This window comes from Bos indicus x Bos taurus, chromosome 5 (assembly GCF_003369695.1).
Source record: "Bos indicus x Bos taurus breed Angus x Brahman F1 hybrid chromosome 5, Bos_hybrid_MaternalHap_v2.0, whole genome shotgun sequence".
Lineage (NCBI taxonomy): Eukaryota > Metazoa > Chordata > Mammalia > Artiodactyla > Bovidae > Bos > Bos indicus x Bos taurus.
In genome coordinates this window covers 45,650,429-45,672,659 of record NC_040080.1, presented here as the reverse complement: position 1 = coordinate 45,672,659, position 22,231 = coordinate 45,650,429, and the positions used below count along the sequence as shown (strand labels likewise).

At 48.3% G+C, this 22,231-nt stretch overlaps 1 protein-coding gene across 1 annotated transcript; it reads right to left on the bottom strand.

The window, feature by feature from the left end:
* Positions 1-7,999: 7,999 nt before the first annotated feature.
* LOC113892660 (apolipoprotein L3-like) lies at positions 8,000-21,388 on the bottom strand. The gene is made up of 5 exons (XM_027541785.1): positions 21,265-21,388; positions 17,445-17,543; positions 14,058-14,165; positions 11,983-12,103; positions 8,000-9,315 (listed from the first exon to the last, which is right to left on the bottom strand). The coding sequence occupies exons 3-5, from the start codon at positions 14,086-14,088 to the stop codon at positions 8,451-8,453; spliced, it is 1,017 nt and encodes a 338-aa protein (XP_027397586.1). The 5' UTR covers positions 14,089-14,165; positions 17,445-17,543; positions 21,265-21,388; the 3' UTR covers positions 8,000-8,450.
* Between the last annotated feature and the right edge of the window lie 843 nt (positions 21,389-22,231).

The window sequence follows — 22,231 nt, the reverse complement described above, 5'->3', positions numbered from 1 at the left end:
CTCAGGGACTTGTGTTTTGTGGGAGAATGTCAGCAGCTCACATCCTGCAAACATCCATTTGACATTCTGTCCCCAGTGCTCAGAGCTCAGGCCACAACAGACGCCCCAGAGCCCAGACACAGAGGAGTCAAGGGGCAAACGGGCCGCTGCCCTGCCCACTGACCTGCACAAGTCTGCTTCTGAGCTTGCTGGAGCTGCTGGGACTCAAGGATGCCTCCTTTCCAGAGCTTGGGGTTCTCAGTGGACAGCCAGCTCTGGGTGGCACACCTACAGAAGGGATACAGGACGGAACAGTGGGAGGCAGTAGCTTTCCTGGAGGGAAAATCCAAGCACAGTCATCCCTGCTGCCTGCTTACTTTAAACCTCAGGCAGAAATTCATGGGCAGGGAAAGCCATGTGGGCCTCCCCAGGGGAAAACTGCCAGCATGAAGGTGCCCAGGCCCCACTTCCTAAGTGCCCTCCACCACAGGATAGTTAGGGACCCTGAGCAAGGATCAGGCTGGGTGAGGTGGGTGTCCCGGAACTCACCTCCTGGCTAGGTAGCCCCAGCAGCAGGCCTGGGAGCCGATGATGACGTCCGTGATCTTCAGGTCTTGCTCCTGCTCCAGGTGGGCCAGCACGCCGGCCTGAAAGAAGACCTTGCTCTGGCCATGCGGTACAGGTTGCTCTCAAGCTCCAGGGCTTTGATCCAGAGGAGAGCTGGCTGCTGACCATGAGGCACCCCGGCCACCACAGAGCCCTGGAGCAAGGCCAAGGCCAGGGAAGGGGCCTGGAGCTGGGTTGGCCCTGCTGCTCTGTGGGCAACCTCCTCCTGGTTCAGGGAGAGTGGGGCTGAGGGGATGCAGGAGGGGGCAGGTGGGGGTTAGCACGGGACAGGACAGAACCTCGGCCCGGTAGGGAACATTACCTGTTGGAGTCTGTGCCCACGTGCATTTCTAACCAAGGTGGCAGTAGATAGTGGGGCTCAGGAGGCTTTACCTTAGGTAACTAGGGAAACAGTGTCCTTGTTTGTTTATTTGACTGCCCTGGGTCTTCACTGCTGTGGGGACAGGGGCTGCTTTCTCTAGTTGCAGCGAGTGTGCTACTCATGGTTGAGTACATGGGCTTCTCATTGCAGTGGCTTCTCTTTTTGCAGAGCACGGGCTCTAGGGAGTGGGCTCAGTAGTTGTGGGGCAAGGGCTTAGTTGCTCCCAGCATGTTGGATCTTCCCGGACCAGGGATCAAAGCCTTGTCCCCTGCATTGGCAGGCAGCTTCTTTACCACTGGACCACCAGGGAAGTCCCAAAAGGTTTCTTTTGAAAAAGGTACTTTAAAGTCAAGACTGGCTTCAACGTCGTTCAGAAGCACAGGGGCTAAGCAGGGGTGGCTGAGCAGTGTGGGGCCATGTGCAGGGTGACAGGCAATACCACAGGTGGCTTGAGAGCCTCACTGGGACAGTACAAGGTGCTCCTCACCAACTGTCCTTGTCGCAGAGGCTGGGTCCAGACCAGCTCCACAGGCATCTGAGTGTAACCAGTTGTTAGATATTCTGTGTCAGCAGCACAACTTCCTGAGAAAACCGGTATGTTTTAAGTACGGACCTCTGCAGACTCAAGACAACACTGTTCTCTTCGGTCAAGCCCTGGGAACAAGGCAGTTGGAGGTTGTGTGCCGCTTCGTATGAAGGCAGCTCTGTGAACTTCAAGGCATTTGTGAGAACTAGGAGCTGCAGCTTAAAACCAGCAAACTCAGGGGCAAGCAAGGAACTAGAAGCCTCCAAAACAGCCCCTGCCAGAAGGGACTCAGGTCCTGGGTGGTGGGACAGACCTGTGCCCATCTCTTCCCACATTGGGAAGCATAGCAAGTGGCGACAGATAGCCCTGTGGTCTGGGCTCCAAGGAAGTGGGTCCACCACCCCGGTCCCAGGATGAGCTGTGTTATAGAAATACCACATGCTTGCTTCACTTCCTCCTGAAACAGGACACCCTGCATCCTCCTGACCAATCAGCTCAACATGGATCCAGGGAAGAGGTTCCAGGCACCCGGAGGCCCCACCCAGGATGGCCCTTCCCAGGTGGGGGCTGTGGCCACATTCCTGGACCTTGGGCCCAGCTTCCTCCTGTTCTCCGCTGGGGTGACAAACACGTGCTCTCTGAGGGTTTGGGGGCTTCTTTCCATTCTCTGACCTGGCCTGCATCCCTCCAGTGCATGGTCTTCTGTGCTCACTTAGCCAAACTCAGTTTCTGTTGCTCAGAACCACTGGGATCTCACCTGACACAGGGGTCATTGTGGAATTGTATCATCTGCACATTGAGCTAAATGGGGTCCAGTATTAAGGGTTCAGGGGGATGTGGGGGTGGACACTGAATGGTTCTGTATCCAGTGCCTGGAACCCTGCCCAGGAGAAGTCTGTGCAGCATTTGCATTCCCGAGGAACTTACAAAGAATTAAAGAAGGAATGAAACTCATGATTGCGGGATCAGACAGATGCTGGCAATGACTGCTGACATCTTCAGGAAGGAATGGAAGGGCTGACTGAAGCCTCGGGGAAACACTGGATGAGAGGGAGCCTGAGGCACTGAGGAAAGTCTTCCGAGGGAGGTTTGGACAAAAGTGTGCAGAGAGCCTTGCAGCACGTGGGGAGGGACTTAGGAGACATCCTGGGATCATTTCCAGGTCCCGGGTCTCTGGCTTCCTGCCTTGGGCTCCAGGCGTGGGAGCCAGTTAGGTGCTCACATGCTCCGCACATGGAAACACAGAGAGTCGGTGCCCTGTGGAGCAGGCCCGTGGGGGCGAGAGCCACACCCAGATGCTCCCCTCTCCTTCTGGGACAGGAGGAGCCTGAGGCACCCCATGAAGGCTCCTCAGAAGGTCCAGGCAGGTGCAATCCCAGATGGGTGACCAAGTCAGAACATGGCCTTGGATGGACTTTCCCTCCATGCCTGCTCCCATCCTCCAGCCCCTCAGTCCTGCTCCTGGAGATCGAGTGAGCCTGGCCTCCAGCTCTACCCTCAGGGGAACCCAGCTACTGCACACTGCTTTGGTCTGCAATTAGGCTTCAGCATCTGTGCTCAGAGTCACGGGTAGCTGTGGAGGAGGTGAAAGCAGTTGTGTTAAGGTCAATACTCTTATGGGTCATTCTAGCCTGTGCGGGGAATAGATGAGTGAGGCAGGGCAGTGCCCCAAGGTAAACAAATGAAGGCAGTTCTGGAAGCTCCTGCAGGAGTCCTGGTGAAACGTGAAGGCAGCCTGGGCGAGGTGTCTGCTGTCTTTCTCTCCCCTCTGTTTACGACTGACCCTCTCTCACACCTGCACACAAGCCCTCCGCTCTCAATCACCCTTGGGTGTCCATTCTGGTCCCTGGGGCTGGAGGAGGAGCATCCCAGTGCTCAGCCCATGTCCCCCATACAACCCACGAAGCCTGCAGGGTTCTAGGATCTTAGGGAAATGATTGGATGGGAGCTCAGCAGGCAGGCAGGAGGAGCCATGGAGGACGTGCTCCCTTGAGACCCTGTGAGACAGGCTCATGGGGAAGGAGGTCAGGCATCTGGAGCCCAGCTGAGCCCCTCAGTCAATGCAAGGAAGCCTCAGTGAATCAGCTCATATTTATTGAACCAGAGTCTAGAGAACATGAGGTGGAGAGAACCAGAACCACCTGAAATATCTCATCCAGCCTCACCCCCAGCTGAAGAAGAAACCGAGGGTCAGAGAGTCGTGTCTATTGGCCCCAGGCTGTTTCATCTCCTGACACACCGAAAAGTTCCTTGACCTGTTTCTGCCTCCTTGTTTCATCCTTCTTTCTTTCTTTCTTTTAATCAACCTCTGTTCCTCCTCCACATTTGGATTTTCATGGAAATGTCACTGGTCTCTCAGTGCACTCTGGACCCAAAGAGCTCCTGGCAACGTGTCAGATGTTCCATCCACAGTGTTGTCACACCACTGCTGCCACCAACATCATCACCACCATTGTCATCAAGAAGCCACTGCCTGAAGATCTACACAGACAATTCTTCATGAAGACGTACAGATGGCCAGCAGGTACGTGAAAACATACTCAACGTCACTAATTATTAGACAAATGCAATCAAACTACAATCAGTTATCTCCCCTACAGCGATCACAGGGGCCATCACCTACATCTACAATGCTCTAAGGCTGTGGAGAAAAGGGAAACCTCCTACACTGTTGGTGGGAATGTAAATTGGTGCAGCCACTATGGAAGACCATGTGGAGTTTTCTTAAACAACTAAAAATAGAGCTACCTTATGATTTACCAATCCCACTTCTGGGCATATATCTACAAAAAAATTAAAGCTGTAATTTGAAAAGATACACATACCCTGATGTTCATAGCAGTACTATTCACAACAGCCAAGACACAATATTAACCTAAATGTCTGTTGACAGATTAATGAATAAAGCAAATGCGGTACATGTATACATACCATGGAATCCTACTCAGCCATAAAGAAGAATGAAATAATAGTATTTTTAGCGATATGTATGGATGTAGAGATTACTATACTGAGTGAAGTAAGTCAGACAAAGACAAATATGTTATTAACTTATATGTAGAATGCAGAACATAATAGAAATGAACTTACCTACAGAATAGAAACAGACTCATAGACATAGATAATGAACTTTTAAACCAAGTTTTGTGGGGATAGGTGAATTAGGAGATGGGATTAACAGATACACACCAGATAAACAAGGGCCTGCCTACTGTAGTAGCATAGGAACAGTATTCAATATTTTGTAATAAACTATAATGGAAATGAACAAAAAAGAATATAGACATATAAATACTCAGATGCTCTGTCATGTCTGACTCTGCAACACCTTGGACTGTAACACGCCAGGCTCCACTGTCTATGGGATTTCCCAGACAAGAATATTGGAGTGGGGTATCATTTCCTCCTCCAGGAAATCTTCCCTACCCAGGAATCAAACCTGTGTCTCTTGCTTAGCAGACACCTTCTTTACCACCTGGGAAGCCCAGATAAATAAATCGATACCTGTATAAGTGAATCACTTTGCTGTATATCTGAAATTAACAGAATATTGTAAATCAATTATCCTTCAATAAAACAAACAAACAAAAGAAGTCACTGCCCTAGTAAGACACAGATGACCATTATATCTACAGCTGTAGGCAGCAGTCCCTTAGAAGAAATGGAGTAGCCATCATGGTCAACAAAAGAGTCCGAAATGCAGTACTTGGATGCAATCTCAAAAATGACAGAATGATCTCTGTTCGTTTCCAAGGTAAACCATTCAATATCACAGTAAGCCTAGTCTATTCCCCAACCAGTAACACTGAAGAAGCTGAAGTTGAACGGTTCTATGAAGACCTACAAGACCTTTTAGAACTAACACCCAAAAAAGATGTCCTTCTCATCATAGGGGACTGGAATGCAAAAGTAGGAAGTCAAGAAACACCTGGAGTAACAGGCAAATTTGGCCTTGGAATACGGAAGGAAGCAGGACAAAGACTAATAGAGTTCTGCCAAGAAAATGCACTGGTCATAACAAACACCCTCTTCCAACAACACAAGAGAAGATTCTACACATGGACATCACCAGATTGTCAACACCAAAATCAGATTGATTATATTCTTTGCAGCCAAAGATGGAGAAGCTCTATACAGTCAACAAAAACAAGACCAGGGGCTGACTGTGGCTCAGATCATGAACTTCTTATGGCCAAATTCAGACTGAAATTGAAGAAAGTAGGGAAAACCACCAAACCATTCAAATATGACCTAAGTCAAATCCCTTATGATTATACAGTGGAAGTGAGAAATGGATTTAAGGGACTAGATCTGATAGAGTGCCTGATGAACTATGGTCAGAGGTTCATGACATCGTACAGGAGACAGGGATAAAGACCATCCCCATGGAAAAGAAATGCAAAAAAACAAAATGTCTGTCTGAGGAGGCCTTACAAAGAGCTGTGAAAAGAACAGAAGTGAAAAGCAAAGGAGAAAAGGAAAGATATAAGCATCTGAATGCAGAGTTCCAAAGAATAGCAAGAAGAGATAAGAAAGCCTTCCTCAGCGATCAATGCAAAGAAATAGAGGAAAACAACAGAATGGGAAAGACTAGAGATCTCTTCAAGAAAATTAGAGATACCAAGGGAACATTTCATGCGAAGATGGGTTCAATAAAGGACAGAAATGGTATGGACCTAACAGAAGCAATAGATATTAAGAGGTGGCAGGAATACACAGAAGATCTATACAAAAAAGATCTTCATGACCAAGATAATCACGATGGTGTGATCACTCACCTAGAGCCAGACATCCTGGAATGTGAAGTCAAGTGGGCCTCAGAAAGCATCACTATGAACAAAGCTAGTGGAGGTGATGGAATTCCAGTTGAGCTCTTTGAAATCCTGAAAGATGATGCAGTGAAAGTGCTGCACTCAATATGCCAGCACATTTGGAAAACTCAGCAGTGGCCACAGGACTGGAAAAGGTCAGTTTTCATTCCAATATCAAAGAAAGGCAATGCCAAAGAATGCTCAAACTACCTGCACAGTTGCACTCATCTCACATGCTAGTAAAGTAATGCTCAAAATTCTGCAATCCAGGCTTCAACAATACGTGAACCATGAACTTCCAGAGTTCAAGCTGGTTTTAGAAACGGCAAAGGAACCAGAGATCAAATTGCCAACATCCGCTGGATCATGGAAAAAGCAAGAGAGTTCCAGAAAAATATCTATTTCTGCCTTATTGACTATGCCAAAGCCTTTAAGTGTGTGGACCACAAGAAACTGTGGAAAATTCTGAAAGAGATGGGAATACCAGACCACCTGACCTGCCTCTTGAGAAACCTATATGCAGGTCAGGAAGCAAAGTTAGAACTGGACATGGAACAAAACACTGGTTCCAAACAGGAAAAGGAGTATGTCAAGGCTATATATTGTCACCCTGCTTATTTAACTTCTATGCAGAGTACATCACGAGGAACGCTGGGGTGGAAGAGGCACGAGCTGGAATCAAGATTGCCGGGAGACATATCACTAACCTCAGATATGCAGATGACACCACCTTTATGGCAGAAAGTGAAGAGGAACTGAAAGGCCTCTTGATGAAAGTGAAAGTGGAGAGTGAAAAAGTTGGCTTAAAGCTCAACATTCAGAAAACGAAGATCATGGCATCTGGTCCCACTACTTCATGGGAAATAGATGGGGAAACAGTGGAAATGGTGTTAGACTTTATATTTTTGGGCTCCAAAATCACTGCAGATGGTGACTGCAGCCATGAAATTAAAAGACGTTTAGTCCTTGGAAGAAAAGTTATGACCAAGCTAGATAGCATTTTGAAAAGCAGAGCCATTACTTTGCAAACAAAGGTCCGTCTAGTCAAGGCTATGGTTTTTCCAGTGGTCATATATGAATGTGAGAGTTGGACTGTGAATAAAGCTGAGCGCCGAAGAATTGAGGCTTTTGAACTGTGGTGTTGGAGAAGACTCTTGAGAGTCCCTTGGACTGCAAGGAGATCCAACCACTCTACTCTGAAGGAGATCAGCCCTAGGATTTCTTCGAAGGAATGATGCTAAAGCTGAAACTCAAGTACTTTGGCCACCTCATGCGGAGAGTTGACTCATTGGAAAAGACTCTGATGCTGGGAGGGATTGGGGGCAGGAGGAGAAGGGGATGACAGAGGATGAGATGGCTGGATGGCATCACTGACTCAATGGACATGAGTCTGAGTGAACTCCGGGAGTTGGTGCTGGACAGGGAGGCCTGGCGTGCTACAATCCATGGGATTGCAGAGTCGGACACGACAGAGGGACCGAACTGAATGAACTGAAGTAAGACACATCAGCTAGGGCCAAAGGTGAGTTGATGTTGGAGGAGAGGTCTAGAGACCACCACCAGGGGAAGACTCTTCCTGCTGGGACATCACAGCCTGTGGAGGGCGATAGAGGAGCCCCTGCTACTTCTGGATCCCAACAATCCTAACTGATGTACTCCCATTTCCAACCCGTTCGTACACCTGGCCTCTCATTGCTAGTTCGCCTGCCTCTCCCTTTATTCTGCCTCCAGTGTCACCTTTAGTCCAAAGTAAGTGGTTTCTGATGGGAGGGGAGTTTGGGGGAGAATGGGTACGTGAATATGAATGGCTGGGTCCCTTTGCTGTTCACCTGAAACTATCACAACATTGTTAATCGGCTATACTCCAATACAAAATAAAACGTTCTTAGTATGAAAAAAAGTGCTTTCTCCCCGCCTCTCATTCTCTGGTCCCCCCTCCTCCCTTAATCCAGGCTCCAGGCCCCTTCTGTCTCTCTCCTCATCTATCACCTACATCCATCCCTTCCCTGATGTGCTCAACCACAGAAATGCCAAATTCCTAGCACCCAGCTTCATTAATGTGGTCTCCCTCTCTTTCCCTAGAACAAGGTACCTCTGCACTTTAGACCCTCACATGTCCCTGGACCCCGCACTGCTCTGGGGGTGGTTAAATCAGGTCCTCCTGCAGACTCTCATAGATCTGGGTGAGCTCCTCCAACTTCCTCTCCAGCTCCCATGCCCGTCGCCTCAGGCTTTCGGCTGCTTCTGTCTTTGCACCATCATGCAGGTGAATTGACTCCTTCACCAGGAAGCCCACATCCACCAGAAGGAAGACCCCAGCAGCCGCCAAACCCGCGATCCGGGCTCCTTTGGTAATTGTTAAAGCTGTGGCTTTGAAACCTCTCTCTATATGCTGGATGGCTGGGACTGAGATTCTCCCAGGGCTCATGTAGATGCTTGCATTGGCTGCAGAGCCAGGGTTGGCATTGCCTGTCTCCATGGCATGGGTGTGCATTTCAATGCATTGTATAGCTTCTTTCTTTTTTGTGGCATCAATGTGGGGGTTGTTATTGAGTACCTCTAGGAGAACCTCCCATTTTTTGACAACAGTAGACATCATGCGACTGGCTTCGGTTTCTGCTGATGACCTCTTCACACGTTCGATGATACTGGTGGACACACTGGTCACACCAGCTGCTGCTCCCAGCCCTATCCCAGTGGCCAAGAGTGCCACACTGGCCCCCATTGTCACGGGTGCCAGGGCCAGGCCAACGATGGTCAGAATACTGGACACAGCACCAGTGCTGTGGGCCATCACGTTGGAAATGGTACATCCCTTATGGACCTTCTCAACCTTGTCTGCGAGCTCATGGAACTTGCCTATGAACTCCTCGAGCTGCCGTTTCACCCGAGGGAACTTATTCAGAAACCTCCTCCTGTCCAGCTGCTCTTTGGAGAGTCTTTCTTGGTCCTCCTCAACTAAGACTCTTTTCAATTCGTTCAGATAATTGTGTAGTTCATCCGTGTCTTCCCTGTAACGATGAAGGTAAGGAATTAGAAAGGCAGTTTGCTTGTCTGTAAAATTGGCTCCATAATATCTGTTCTGCATAAATATAGATATGTTACTATAAACCATTAGAAAAGAATTTTATAAATGTAAACTTTTCTCTTTCAACCTTAAACATGTTTCATGCTTTATAGATGCTCCATCTTGAAATAGCTAAACTTGGAATAGGTAAACGAGATCATCTTCGGATACTGGCAACTTAAGAGAGGTATTTGAGAGAATTCCCAGGTGGTCCAGAGGTTTCAACTCTGCGCTCCCACTGCTGGCCTTGACTCAATCCCTGGTTGGGGAATGAGGATCCCACAGGCCATATGGCTCAGCCAAAGAAAAGGTATGTGGTAAAGATGTCTCACAGGTGGGTCAACACCACCACTGAAAGAATTTTGGAGTGGGAACTCCACATGTAAACAAAGACGTGTAGGACTGGAGGAGAAAACCTTCATTCAAGGGCCTCAGTGTGTAGTGAGAAGTCTCCCTGCCCTTTGCCCTTGGCTACTGGGAAGTGGTCCCTAAGCCCCTAGAATTCTGGCTGATAGGAGTGTCCTTGCCTGCCTGGGCCTTTGGTCACTGGTCAGTCTGAGAAGGGGACAAGTGACCCAAGGTCTCTGGGTCTCATTGTATCAGTTCTGCCATCTGGTAGAGCTGGACACTAGGGCACGAGTCCGACTTCCAGGAGGGGCTGGAGATGACAGGTCAGGGTAATTTGGCTTTTAAGCAAGGGGAGTGTCCCTGATTGGCAGCACTCTGTGCATCTTATCACAGGCCAAAAACAGATCAGTATCGTGTTCTGAGGACAATGGAAGCTTTGTATGTGAAACCTGCCCAGTCTCTATCCTGTGGCTGGTGGGACCTTTTATCTTTTCTTGTAGTAAACTGCAGCTGGGATCATGAAGCTTTCAGTGAGTCCTGTCTATTCTAAACGGAATTCTTGAAGCTGAGAGTTGTTTTGGGGATCTCCTAAATTTGCCATTGAAGTCAAAGTAAGGGCAGTCCTGGGCACTGTGCCCTTACACTTTACAGATTGGCTGTCTCTATGACCTAGAATAATTTAAACCCAAAAAGTCAGAGCTAGAAGGCACCTTATACTCATTTGGTCTGCCATCTGCTGTCTTCTAAGCATTGAGCCCTTGACCTTCTCAGCAGAAGGTCACTGGGTCCACCCACTGCCCCAGTTGACAGGGAAGAGGGAGATGTACTATGAGCCCTGTTTCCCTTGGACTCTCCAGCTCACCTCACTGACTCCTGACCCGTCACCCAGCACCCTCAACTGCTCAGGGGTCACCAACCTAACTCACAGTTTACCTGGCGACAGCTTCATTGCCAGCACCCCAAGTCCATGTGCAACTTTGTGGACCCTCTAAAGATTCAAGGGATTTGAGGAAACATTCATCTGAACAGCTAAGCCTGAGGAGACCAGCACTTACACCGCTGGTGGAGGAAGCGTTTTCCTCTTGGGTGGGGATGCGTGAGGCTCCTCAGAATCCCTCAAATGTCACACAATCACAGCCACTCACTGTGACCCTGGAGGGCCACCTGAGGCACACGGCCATCCCACTGTCAGGGGAACTCCATGTAGATTAGAAGAGGGTCCCCAATGGAGTGAGAAGCCAGGTCCCAGGCAGGGTGTGCAGACACAGTCACCCAGGGCCCTCTAGTCCAGCATGAGGGGATCCCACCAGGGAGGGAAGAAATGTCCCCCTCTCCCACTCAGGGGACCTCTGCTAGGGTCACAGTCCCTTCAGTTCTGTGTCCTTAAGGCCCAGTCTCTTCACTCTAGTCCTAGTCCTGCTACCCAGGCCTGCCTACTAGTCCTCCAACCTGGACCCACTGCTCCACCCTGACCCCTGGGTCTGACCCTGGTGCAGGCCTCCCCGGTCCTTTGGATGCGATGATTATACTTGGTTCCCCACCTCTGACCCTGCAGTTCACTCTGAGGCCATCACCATAATCCATCAGAATTGCTATTCCCATTGGACACAGGACAGATCTGAGATTCAAAGTCTTAAGCCCACAGGCCCAAGAGTTGGGCACAGCTAGATCCAGGATCCCATCAGCTCCTCCAGTTCCTCTCTAGCCTCTCTCCCTTATGGGCCAGCAGGATCCTGCAGGTTCGTACAGTTCCTAACATCAGGAATAGAAAGACTGTAGGCAGAAACCCAGGACACAAATGGTGGTGTCAGGATTTTCCCACTTGTCCCAAAGGAAATTCTGCTTAGTTCTCCTTACCAGAAAGAAGACCCTTGACTCTGTCTCTTCCCAACAAGTTTTTTAAATGTTACTATTGATTGAGTACGTACTCTGTGTCAGTCATTATGGGAAGCACTTTACATGCATGATCTCAGTGTCCTCACAGTAAAAATGAAAAGATGAAGAAACTAAAGCAGAGAGTAGTTCAGTAACTTGTCCAAGGTCACATAACCTGCGCCTTCCTTTGCAGGTTTCATCTCTTCTCAACCCACGATCATTCACTGTCAGCAAATGACATGGAGGAAACATTCCTGATGGGATCTTAAGAAGGAACACCCCTGGCCCCAACAGTAGGGTCCTGCCTGGAGGAGGCGTTACTCCAGGAGGAAGCTAGCCTGGAGCTGGGGGACGTGGGTGACCTTCCTGGTGCACCTGTGCTGGTTACCTGGACAAACTGGCCTCAGCCTTAATTCTCTCCAGGAATTCATTCAGCAGGAGTACCAGTTCCTCTCTGCTCAGTGTGTCCCAGAGACATTCAACGACATCCTCAAAAAAGATCTCAATATCTAGATGAAAGAAAAGGGAATAAGATAAGAAAAATTAGTGGTGGGACATAAATGTTATTGAGTGCTACTGCTACTGCTAAGTCACTTCAGTCATGTCGGACTCTGTGTGTCCCCATAGACGGCAGCCCGCCAGGCTCCCCCATCCCTGGGATTCTCCAGGCAAGAACACTGGAGTGGGTTGCCATTTCCTTCTCCAATGCGAGAAAGTAGGGTTATTGAGTATAAAATAGTTAAAATTCATCTTGCTGAGCAGCAATCACCTGGGGTGCTCTTGGTGAGGTCACCTAGGATTATGGATGGACTGTCCCCCTCCCCACCCCCAATTTGTGTTGAAGAGTTAACCCCTTGTGACCTTTCTGAAGATAGGGATGTAGGAGGTTAGGTGAAATTAGGTCCTATGGGGGATTCCCAGGTAAATTGAGGCCATAGGTGGGATTGCCAGGGAGTTCTTCTAGTGGTAAAGAATTGCCCGCCAATGCAGGAGATGTAAGAGAGGCAGTTTTGATCCCTGAGTCAGGAAGATCCCTTGAAGGAGGGCATGGCAAGCCACTCCAATATTCTTGTTTGGACAATCCCATGGATAGAGGAGGCTGGCAGGCTGCAGTCCATGAGGTTGCAAAGAGTTGGACATGACTGAGCAACTGAACACACACACACACACAAAGAAGAAACAGCAAGTGTGATTTGTTAGTTACCCCTTCCAGAATAGACGGGCAGTGCCCTATAAATGAATGCTTTCATGTTTGGGCAGTGAAACAAATACTCACGTTAAATGGGATAAAGAATGTAATGACTACAAATAACCTCAAATCACTACAGCGTAAGACTACTCCTCAATGAGTTATCAAAATCCCTGAGTGATTTCAGAGATCTGGAAGTTATGGAATTGTAGGTAAGATATTGGTGGCCAGGCTATATATGTGTGTGTGGGCTGGGATTTGATATCAAGTGTATTTCTTGGTAAATCCACACAAAGAGGCATTATCCTTATCTCACAGAAGAGGCAAGTGAAACTCAGACAGGACAATGGACAGCCCAAGGCCACAGAGCTGAAAGCTCTGAGGTTGAATCCAAAGTCAAGTGTCAGACACTTTTGGACATGACTTTGAATCCTCCTTACATTTAAAACTCCTGTGATTTGTTCATTCTACTCTGTAGCACACAATGGGGATTCTTTGCAACTCATTATTGGTGGTGAGCATGCAGTAGCATATATAGAAGTAGAAATATAATGTTGTACACACGAAACTTAGAAAACAATACAAACTCATGTTACCTAATTTTAAAAAAGACTTTAGGACCACATGCCATTGAATAAAACTACCATGTGAGAGGATTCCTGCTTCTGACCACAGACTCTAGGATGGGCAGTGGAGGGGATCCACCAGGTGGAGGAGGGGTGGAGCCAGATGTGATCCTCATCACCCCTCCCTTCAGGTGGGAGGCGGCAAAAGCCAGACAGGGGTTCAGAGCAGGGTCCACTGACCCTTGCAGAGAGGCTGGGCTGGTGGCTGGGAAGAGCTGGAGGAAACAGCTTCTGTAGCTGATGCCCTAAGGTCTGGGAGCGGGAGGAGGTTTGGGCCAAGGGAGAGAGCAGGAGAAGTCCAATGATGCTGGAGGACCTCCTCTCCCAGGCCTGCCTGGCCTTGGGGACTGCCATCTGCGGTCCATGCTCCGCGTGTGGTCTCCTGGCCTCCGTCCTGAGTCACTTGCTTGGTGGGGGGAGAGGCAGGAAGTCAACACCTTGGTCATGGCTCCCTGAGGAGAGGGCTGGGAAGGAGGCTGTGGGAAGACCCCAGGGTGAGGGGAATCTCCTGGTCTCTTGGAAGCTCAAGGATGCTTATCCATCCTCTTCATGGTTCTTGATTCCTCTGTAGTTTAACTCAGCCTGGAAATACCACCTTCAATTCTGGGTCACAAGTAGGAACCTTCCAGAGAAGAGAGAGCTGACTACCTGAGCAGTGTCCGAAGTTTTCTGAGCTCATGGTGGCAGCAGGGGCTCTCAAGAGATCTCCCTTCAGCTCCTTGTCTGCATCAGGCTGGAAGGAGGTGTGACCTCACCCTTGGGGACAGAAAAAGACTGTGAGCTCCACTGTGAGGAGCAGAGGCTGCAGGGAGCAGCGAGGGACAAGTTCTCCGGTGGGTTCCCCCGGGACGGCCACCAGTGCCTCCAGGAACTTAGCCCAGTGCGGTTCTCTGTCTCCTGGGCTCTGCTGGTTGTTAGTTAAGAAAAGTCATTCACCTCCTACAGCTCCTTCCAGGCCAAGTCAGAGTCCTGCTCTCCTATTGAGGCACAAGGAGAAGGTAATCAGACAGGAGACAGCTATCTGCGAAGTTATAGGAACAATAAAGCCAGAGACTAGAAGAACAGATAGGAGGTGAATACTCTGGAAATGAGGTGAGGTTGGGACACCTGTGTTTTTGAATTGATAATAAGTAATATTAATAACATTGATCCAGTGTCCTTAACATGCAGGCTCCTGAAACTCACTCAAACTTAGCTGAGTCCAAATTGTCACGCTGGTGCCAGAGTCTGGACTAGACCCTGACTCTTTCTGATCCAAATCACATGTGTGTGATGACTATGCTCTACTCCTTATATATACAAAAAGATTTATTTGTGGATATATGTTAATTGGTAAATGACTCTTCCTTCCAAAATGATGTTTTGCTCCCTATCAAGTCTCTCCTTGATAAAGTTCCTGGTGATACGGCTCCCATAGCCCAGGTCTTCCTTGCTTCTGCAAGAGCCTTTTTCCCCACAAGGGCCTGGAGTCCCACAAGCCCTGCCCCAATTCCTGTATCCCTGCTCTGAGTGGCTGAGACCCCTGCAGCTGTTCTGTCCTCCTTGCTTTCCCCTCCTGAATATTGGACTTGATGTAGTTTCTAATCCTTTATGTAAATAATAGTGCAAAGAATACTCTCCTTGTGTAAGGCTTCACCTACATCTGAGACTGTATCCTTAAGCTATATCTAGAAGTAGAATTAAGATCAGATGGCATCAATACCTAAAAAATTTCCATACCTAGAGCCACCATGCTATGCAAAGAAACTGTAGCAATTTATGTTCACACTTATAATATATGAGGGTGTCCATCCTTTCAGATATACCCATTCTCAGTGGTCTTTCTTTAAAAAAAATCAGATCTTTATAATTAAACCATTTATTTTGGTTCTGCATGTGATTATCTTGCCATGGGAGATGAGGAAGGAAAGCAAATGTTGATGATGTTTAGCTACTCTTTTTAAGAAAGCAAAAGAGCTTCTGTCAACTCCTCCTCCTGAGACTTGACTGAAATGATGGTAAAGGTATATATAGGTATAATACCATCTACTGATAAGAGTGCCTGGTTTCTGTAGTGTAGTGGTTATCACGTTCACCTAACACGCAAAAGGTCCCCGGTTCAGAATCGAGTGGAAACAGCTTCACTTGGGCTTCCCTTGTGGCTCAGTTGGTAAAGAATCCACCTGCCATTCAGGAGTCGTGGGTTCTATCCCTGGGTTGGGAAGATCCCCTGGAGAAGGGAACGGCAACCCACTCCAGTATTCTGGCCTGGAGAATTCCATGGACTGTGTAATCCAAGGGATCACGAAGAGTCGGACATGGCTGAGCAACTTTCACTTTCACTGATAAGAGCAAGTGGTGTTTGTTATCATTGCTCTGCATTGGTATCGGCTCTGAAACTTTACCAATGGTACCTCATATGTTGTTCCATTAGCTTTTGACATGTGTACCACTGTATCCTCATTTAAGGATAAGGAAGCTGACACATAGATGTTAGCTGACTTACCTAAGATCAGAAGGCTTGCCCTTGGTACACTGGTTCCACCCCACTCATGAGCTAAAGAACCCATAGCCTGCCTCTCCTCCCTCTGCTGCTAATAAAAACAAGCATGGGAGCAACAGGAGACCAGAGTCTTGAACAAATGTCTGAAGACTCACTGGATGGGGAAGTGATAGCTGAGTAAAGAGGAATGCAGTAGAGGGAGAGAAGCAGGGAGCGTGTTGACAGGAGAGAAGAACGGTCTGCTGGGCAGAGCCCCAGAGGGAGCAAGATGAGAGGGAGGCCGAGGGGAGAGCAGGGGACAAGCCCACCTCCTCCATGTCCCATCCCGTATTCACAGCAGCCTTCACCCTTCACCATACTTTTAGAAAGTAACTTGAAAATGAGATGCAGGAAAAAAAATAGATGACGTGTTTGTTTAATTATGGAGGAAGGTAAAGGATACCCACAAGAGAGATAGATGTGGGATCCAGGAGTCAGGAACATCAACCCCGTGGGAAGGGAATCCAAGGATTCCAGCTGGGTGCGCAGCAGACCTAGAGAGAAACCAGTCCAGAATGGGATAAGAAGTCCAGAGTCTGTGGGGACAGGGGACTCGGTATCACATGAGGCACAGTTGGAAAGAAATGGAGGAAATGCTGAAGATAAACAGTGAAAGGGGTGAAAATGAAGCCAATTAGAAACATCAGGAAAAACTAAAGCTCAGGAGGAGAAGGGGACGACAGAGGATGAGAGGTTGGATGGCATCACTGACTCAAAGGACATGAGTTTGGGTAGGCTCTGGGAGCTGGTGATGCACAGGGAGTCCTGGCGTGCTGCAATTCATGGGGTCGCAAAGAGTCGGACACGACTGAATGACTGAATTGAACTGAACTGCTGAGAAGCATGTACAGCTATATGGTACAAGTTAGCTCTTAAAAAATGTATTAAAATATCACCAAAAATGTAAACTCTTTTGTTTGATTTAAAAAAAATCGTAAGTAAATATATCTATATCCAAGTCCTTTGGAGACAGTTGTAAAACTGAAGTAATATTAATATATATAATATGATATAACTCACAGGTGTATTATAACTCACAGATGTATTAACTCACAGGTTTATTAGTGATTCAAAAATCTTAGTTTTATTTCATTTATAGTCATTATAAAATAACCTTTATCTTACTAAAATAACCTTTATCTTTTAAAATGAAACAGAGTATTTAATATGTGAAGTAAATGTACTTGTTAATATAAAAATCAAAATACACTTCTAGAACTTGGGAGCCAAAGTACTGAAGGGAGGAGGAAGATTAATATCTCAGTTTATAAAGCTGGGAATCAAGAAATAGTAGGTCTAGTCGAGAGCATAAGAAACAAAGATGTAAATAAACTGATTACAAGTACAAAGCTTTGTAACAGAGGATATACAATTAGTGGAATAATGATAAAATGCGAAGAAGGGGAAAGGTATAATAGAAAGTATAAAAATAAGTGAAACCCTTATTTTTCGTAATAAGAAGTAAATAAATGCTATCGAATTTAAGTCAAGAAAAACCAAAATGCAATACTTACCACTTGTTAGCTATTGTGGTTGATGACTTCCCACTTTGCACCAGGCACCTTCCCAACTGCTTGGTATGAATTCACTTCCTTTTAGTTCTCACAATGATCCTGTAAGAAAGGAAACTGAAGCTCAGAGAGGTGAAGCAACGTACTCAAAGCACACAGCTAGTGCTAGAGCCAGACTCCAAGTCCAGGTTCCTGTCTCCCGGGCACACATTCTCACACTATTGCAGCTCCCAATGTAGTAATAGCATTGAAAGACACTGATTAACTATCTAAAGAAGAAGCTTTTCCTTGGGAGGGAATGAGCAGAACCCTTTGTATAAATTGATCTGTTCTAACCATATGACTTAGGACTGGATTATTTTAACTCTAAGACAGCAGCAGTCACTTTATAGCAGTCAGTAACCCAAAGAATGCAGTGGTTTCTAGTGCCACCACCTTAAAGATGATGGAAGAAGCTGAATTAAATGCCAACAAGAAATGTGTGACTCCTGCTGTGAGAACTGTCAGTGTAGGAGACATATCATGTTGATGAAACGTAGTTCTCTAGAAAAGTAGGCATGAAAACAGGGTTAAACCAGAATAATGAGAGTGAACTGTGACCTTAAAGAGATATTGTCTGGCAGCATCTTGCCCAGCCACATGTACACCCATGGACTTCCGTCCACTCAAAGGAAGGAAGACCCCTTGTAGGGGAGGTGAATTCCAGAGAATGGCATCTCTGCTCCTTTAAAGACAAGAATGCTCTTGAAGATGATCATAGAAGTGGTCATTAAGGGGCACCCACATATACTAATAACAATAAAAGATAATGATTCCTATGAATGTTTCAATGAGACAGGCTCAGTCTGTGAAAGGCCATGAGTTCATAATAATTTTCAAAGGAGAGGACTTTAGAAAAATGTAGCCAAAAAGAGAGACATAAAGGTTAAAAAGAATGCTAGTGGTTATGCAGAGACGAAAGACGGAAGAGACATGGGATCGATGCCTGGGCAGGGAGGATCCCCTGGAGAAAGAAATGCTTGCCCACTCCAGTATTCTTGCCTGGGAAATCCTATGGACAGAGGAGCTGGGAGGGCTACAGTCCATGAGGCTGCAAAGAGTTGGACACAACTGAGCTGGTATCTTTCTTTTGTTTCTATGGTGCAACGAAGAGTAAATGAAATGGGAAGTATTTTGTTGTAATTGAATTTAATAATAAGAGGAGTCTTGAAGTCTATGGGTATATTCCTTTCTGTTTGTTTACATGAGTGTTTATAAAGGATTGAGAAAGAAAGAACCCCTGACATCCAGAGGTTGGCCTGTGATCACAACAGGGTGCTGCTCTTCTCCCATTGGATGTAAGACTCTCACAGGACTCCAGCCTCACACAGGGTCACCCTGAGAGCAGAAGCGAAGGAGACAGCAAACACCTGTCACTGCGCCCCCCAACACCACGCCCCCTCCCCTGGCTGAAAAGCAGGATTGCTCCTTCTTACTAATCACACCTTCAGCCTTGCTCTGCTCTCCCCTCTCCATAGATGAGGTACTGAGAGCCCATTGGTAGTGCTGCCTCCCAGTCTCTGCAGCTCCCAATCTAGAGCAGCCCCATTTCCTTAGAGCTTCCTCCAAATCCCCTCACCTACGCTCCAAACCTAGAATCTTTCTTTCTGCACCTTCCTCTACAATGTTCACAGCTCTCCCTCAGGAAGAGTAACCATCAGCTTGTTTTTAGGGAGTGTGCCTTGTGTCAAAGCCTGGAGGCACCGTCATGTAGATGGGAGAGAATTCACAAAGGCAGGCCCTCCTTCAAGTAGATGGAAGAGGAGAGCTGGCGGGCTCCCTGCCCCTTCTCTGCCCCAAAGCTGTAGGACCCCAGGAGCCTGGTCAGCCTATTGAAATCATGAAACATGAGAACAGAGTCAAGTAGAAAGAAGAGGAGGGCTCAGGCAGAAGGGCCGGCTCCTGGATAACGACAAACCACTGTAAATGCCTTGAACACTGGACTCATCCTTCCGTCCTTCCCTCCCATTTTTGGCCTCTTCCTGACCCTTGTCTGGGGCCTCAGATGCATGTGGATGCTGATAGTGCTTCCTCTGCTGGATTCCTATCCAGGGCTTCCTCCTCTGTTAGCTTCTGATTGGTCCCTTTCGGAAGGCTGTTGGTGGGAGAGGGGAGGACCCTGGAGAAGCCTGTCCCTGCCCAGCTGCATGGCCAGTCATGCATGCCTTCCCTCCTCGTGGGCAGACAGATTCTCCCCAACCATCTCCCTCCTGTGCCTGCAGTCACCCTCCCTGGGAAGGGAAAGGGGCATTAAGAAAGTCCCTGGCCGAGCACCAGGATCCTCCCGACTGCCCCAGCTCCTGTCTTCCTCACACTCTCTGTCTCCACAGGGCCTGCTGCACGAGACTGGCACCTCACTTGGCACAGGCTGCCCCTCCCCACAACATGTGCTTCCCCACTGCCCTCACCGCATGACGGGTTACTTGTCCCTGGAGGCCCAGCTCCAAGCCTCCCTCTGCCACCTTCCCTGAGTTGCTCTCCAGCTCCTCTTGAAGGTGGCACTTTCCTGGTCATGGTCCCTTTTTGCTCAGTTTCTCCAGGTCTCAGAACCCTTCCCACATCATCAGGGGCCCTGTCTCTTCTCTGCTGCTCCTCCAGGCCAGGGCCTCTGGGCACCCTCCGCCCACCTGGGCACAGCCTGGCCAAAATATGAGGGGTGGGACCCCTTATGGGAACATGAAACTACCAGCTTCTCGATGACACAGCACAACCCCAGTTCCCCTGTTAAAATTAGAAAGGGAGGGAGGGGAGAAGGGAGAAAGAGGAAGAGAACGAGGTGGAGAGGAAACTAAAGATCCTAATCAATCAATCTTTCAAAAGGATCCAACGTACACCAGAGAGAAAAAACTGAAGGGACTGAAAGAAACTCAGCAGTGGCCACAGGTCTAGAAAAGGTCAGTTTTCATTCCAGTCAGAAAGAAAGGCAATGCCAAAGAATGCTCAAACTACCACACAATTGCACTCATCTCACATGCTAGCAAAGTAATGTTCAAAATTCTCCAAGCCAGGTCAAAAGTATGTGAACCATAAACTCCCAGTTGTTCAAGCTGGATTTAGAAAAGGCTATTATACTGATGTCTGTACAGTTTGGCTTTTTATCTTAATATTGCAACACCGGGATGTATGTGGACCTTGTGCAGTGAGCCCTTCTCACTTCTTCCAGCAGGGCCGCCTTCCCCACACAGGACCTCCCATCACCCACAGAGCAGAAGGCCTGGCAAACACAGGAAGCCAACACCCTTCGACTCCACGCTTGGTGTCCTGCCCGTCTCCAGGCTGCAGTGTCCCCCAGGGCCTGGCACTGAGCCTAGCACTCAGAGGCAGGGTTTTTCAACAAACCTTGATTCCTTGTATCTGAAAAAAATCCCCTTCCCCATCAGCCCTAGCCTAGCACCCTCGGGACAGCTTCAAGGTGGCCAGGTCATAGGAGGGGAGGCTCTGACTCCTTGTCCTCCTCCACCCCGTCTGCTTCCTTTAATTTCCTAAATGGCTGAGTATGCGGAACATACACCTTCCTTCTGGGGTCGATGTTTATGTGTCAGGAGTCCACATCCTGAGCTGAGCCCACCTGAGCAGGTGTGGCACTCGCTCTGCTCTGTTTAGGGTCCCTCGGCTGGGAGGAAGCCCTCAGCAACACCCACCTCCACATCCAGGCTCTGCCCCTGCTTAACCTGCTGACCTCACCTCTCTGAGCTTCCATTCCTTCTTCTGTCAGTTAGTGACAGTCATCCTTTTCTCAGACAGTCATCCTGAGGATGGGAAGATGGGATGGGTGGGGTCTTACCCTCCTGCTTACTCAGGAAACTTCCTCTGTCCGAGTGTGAACAAGATCCAGTTGTTCACATCTGTGCAGATGCAGCCGCTAGCTGTGCGTCTCTGCAATGACCACATACACCCTCTGGGCCCAGATATACTCTGGGAAGCAAAAGTGAAAGTCAAAACTCTTATTTCTGAGTTCTCAATTCAAACAAACGTCCCGCCCACCAGGCCCCACCCTGGGCTATTCCCCCTCCTGCTGACACCCTAGAGAAACAAGTCCAGTCCTGACATCCACGTCCTTCCTTCTTGACACAGCCCACCCTGCCTCGGGCTCCTTGAAGGAAGACTTGCCACCAACACAGCGTGAGACCCTTGGCAAATCACTCCTGCATAATTCCATCTTCTCACTCACCAACCCCACACTCACCAGCCTGCCTGCTTCGTTCACCTTTGAGCCACCAGCACGTGGTACTGTCCAGAACACACCAGTTGCTCAGTGCATACTGGTCATACTCTGCTGTGGAGGGCCACGCTCATCTGGCTTCCAGGATTCGCTCACACAGGTTCTTCTGCCAGGGACACCTGCTGCACCCAGCCGGGACAAATCTTTCTGCAAAGCCCGAATCTGAGAAGCCTCCTCTAAGAAGCCCTCCGTGACCTCGCCTGCAGAGCCCACTGTTTCCTGCTCTGTGCCCACGGTACCTGGAAGAGGGACCTCACGTCACCCCTCAGCCACTCTAAGCCCCACCTCCACCCATTATGATCAGATCCCTCTGGACTTAGCCCTGCTGGCAGGGACGGGACTCGAGCCTTTAGTCCCAGTGGCCACAGGAGGAGGCCCAGCCTTGGTGGTCACTGCCATAAGGTGGATGCAGAAGTTTGTGGGAAGGGCTGAGAGCACACTGCCCTTTGCTACCTTGGCTTATCTCCACCTGACAACAGATTTTTTTCCTCTCCAAATGGAAGACTTTTATCAGAAAACCAGTGTCCTG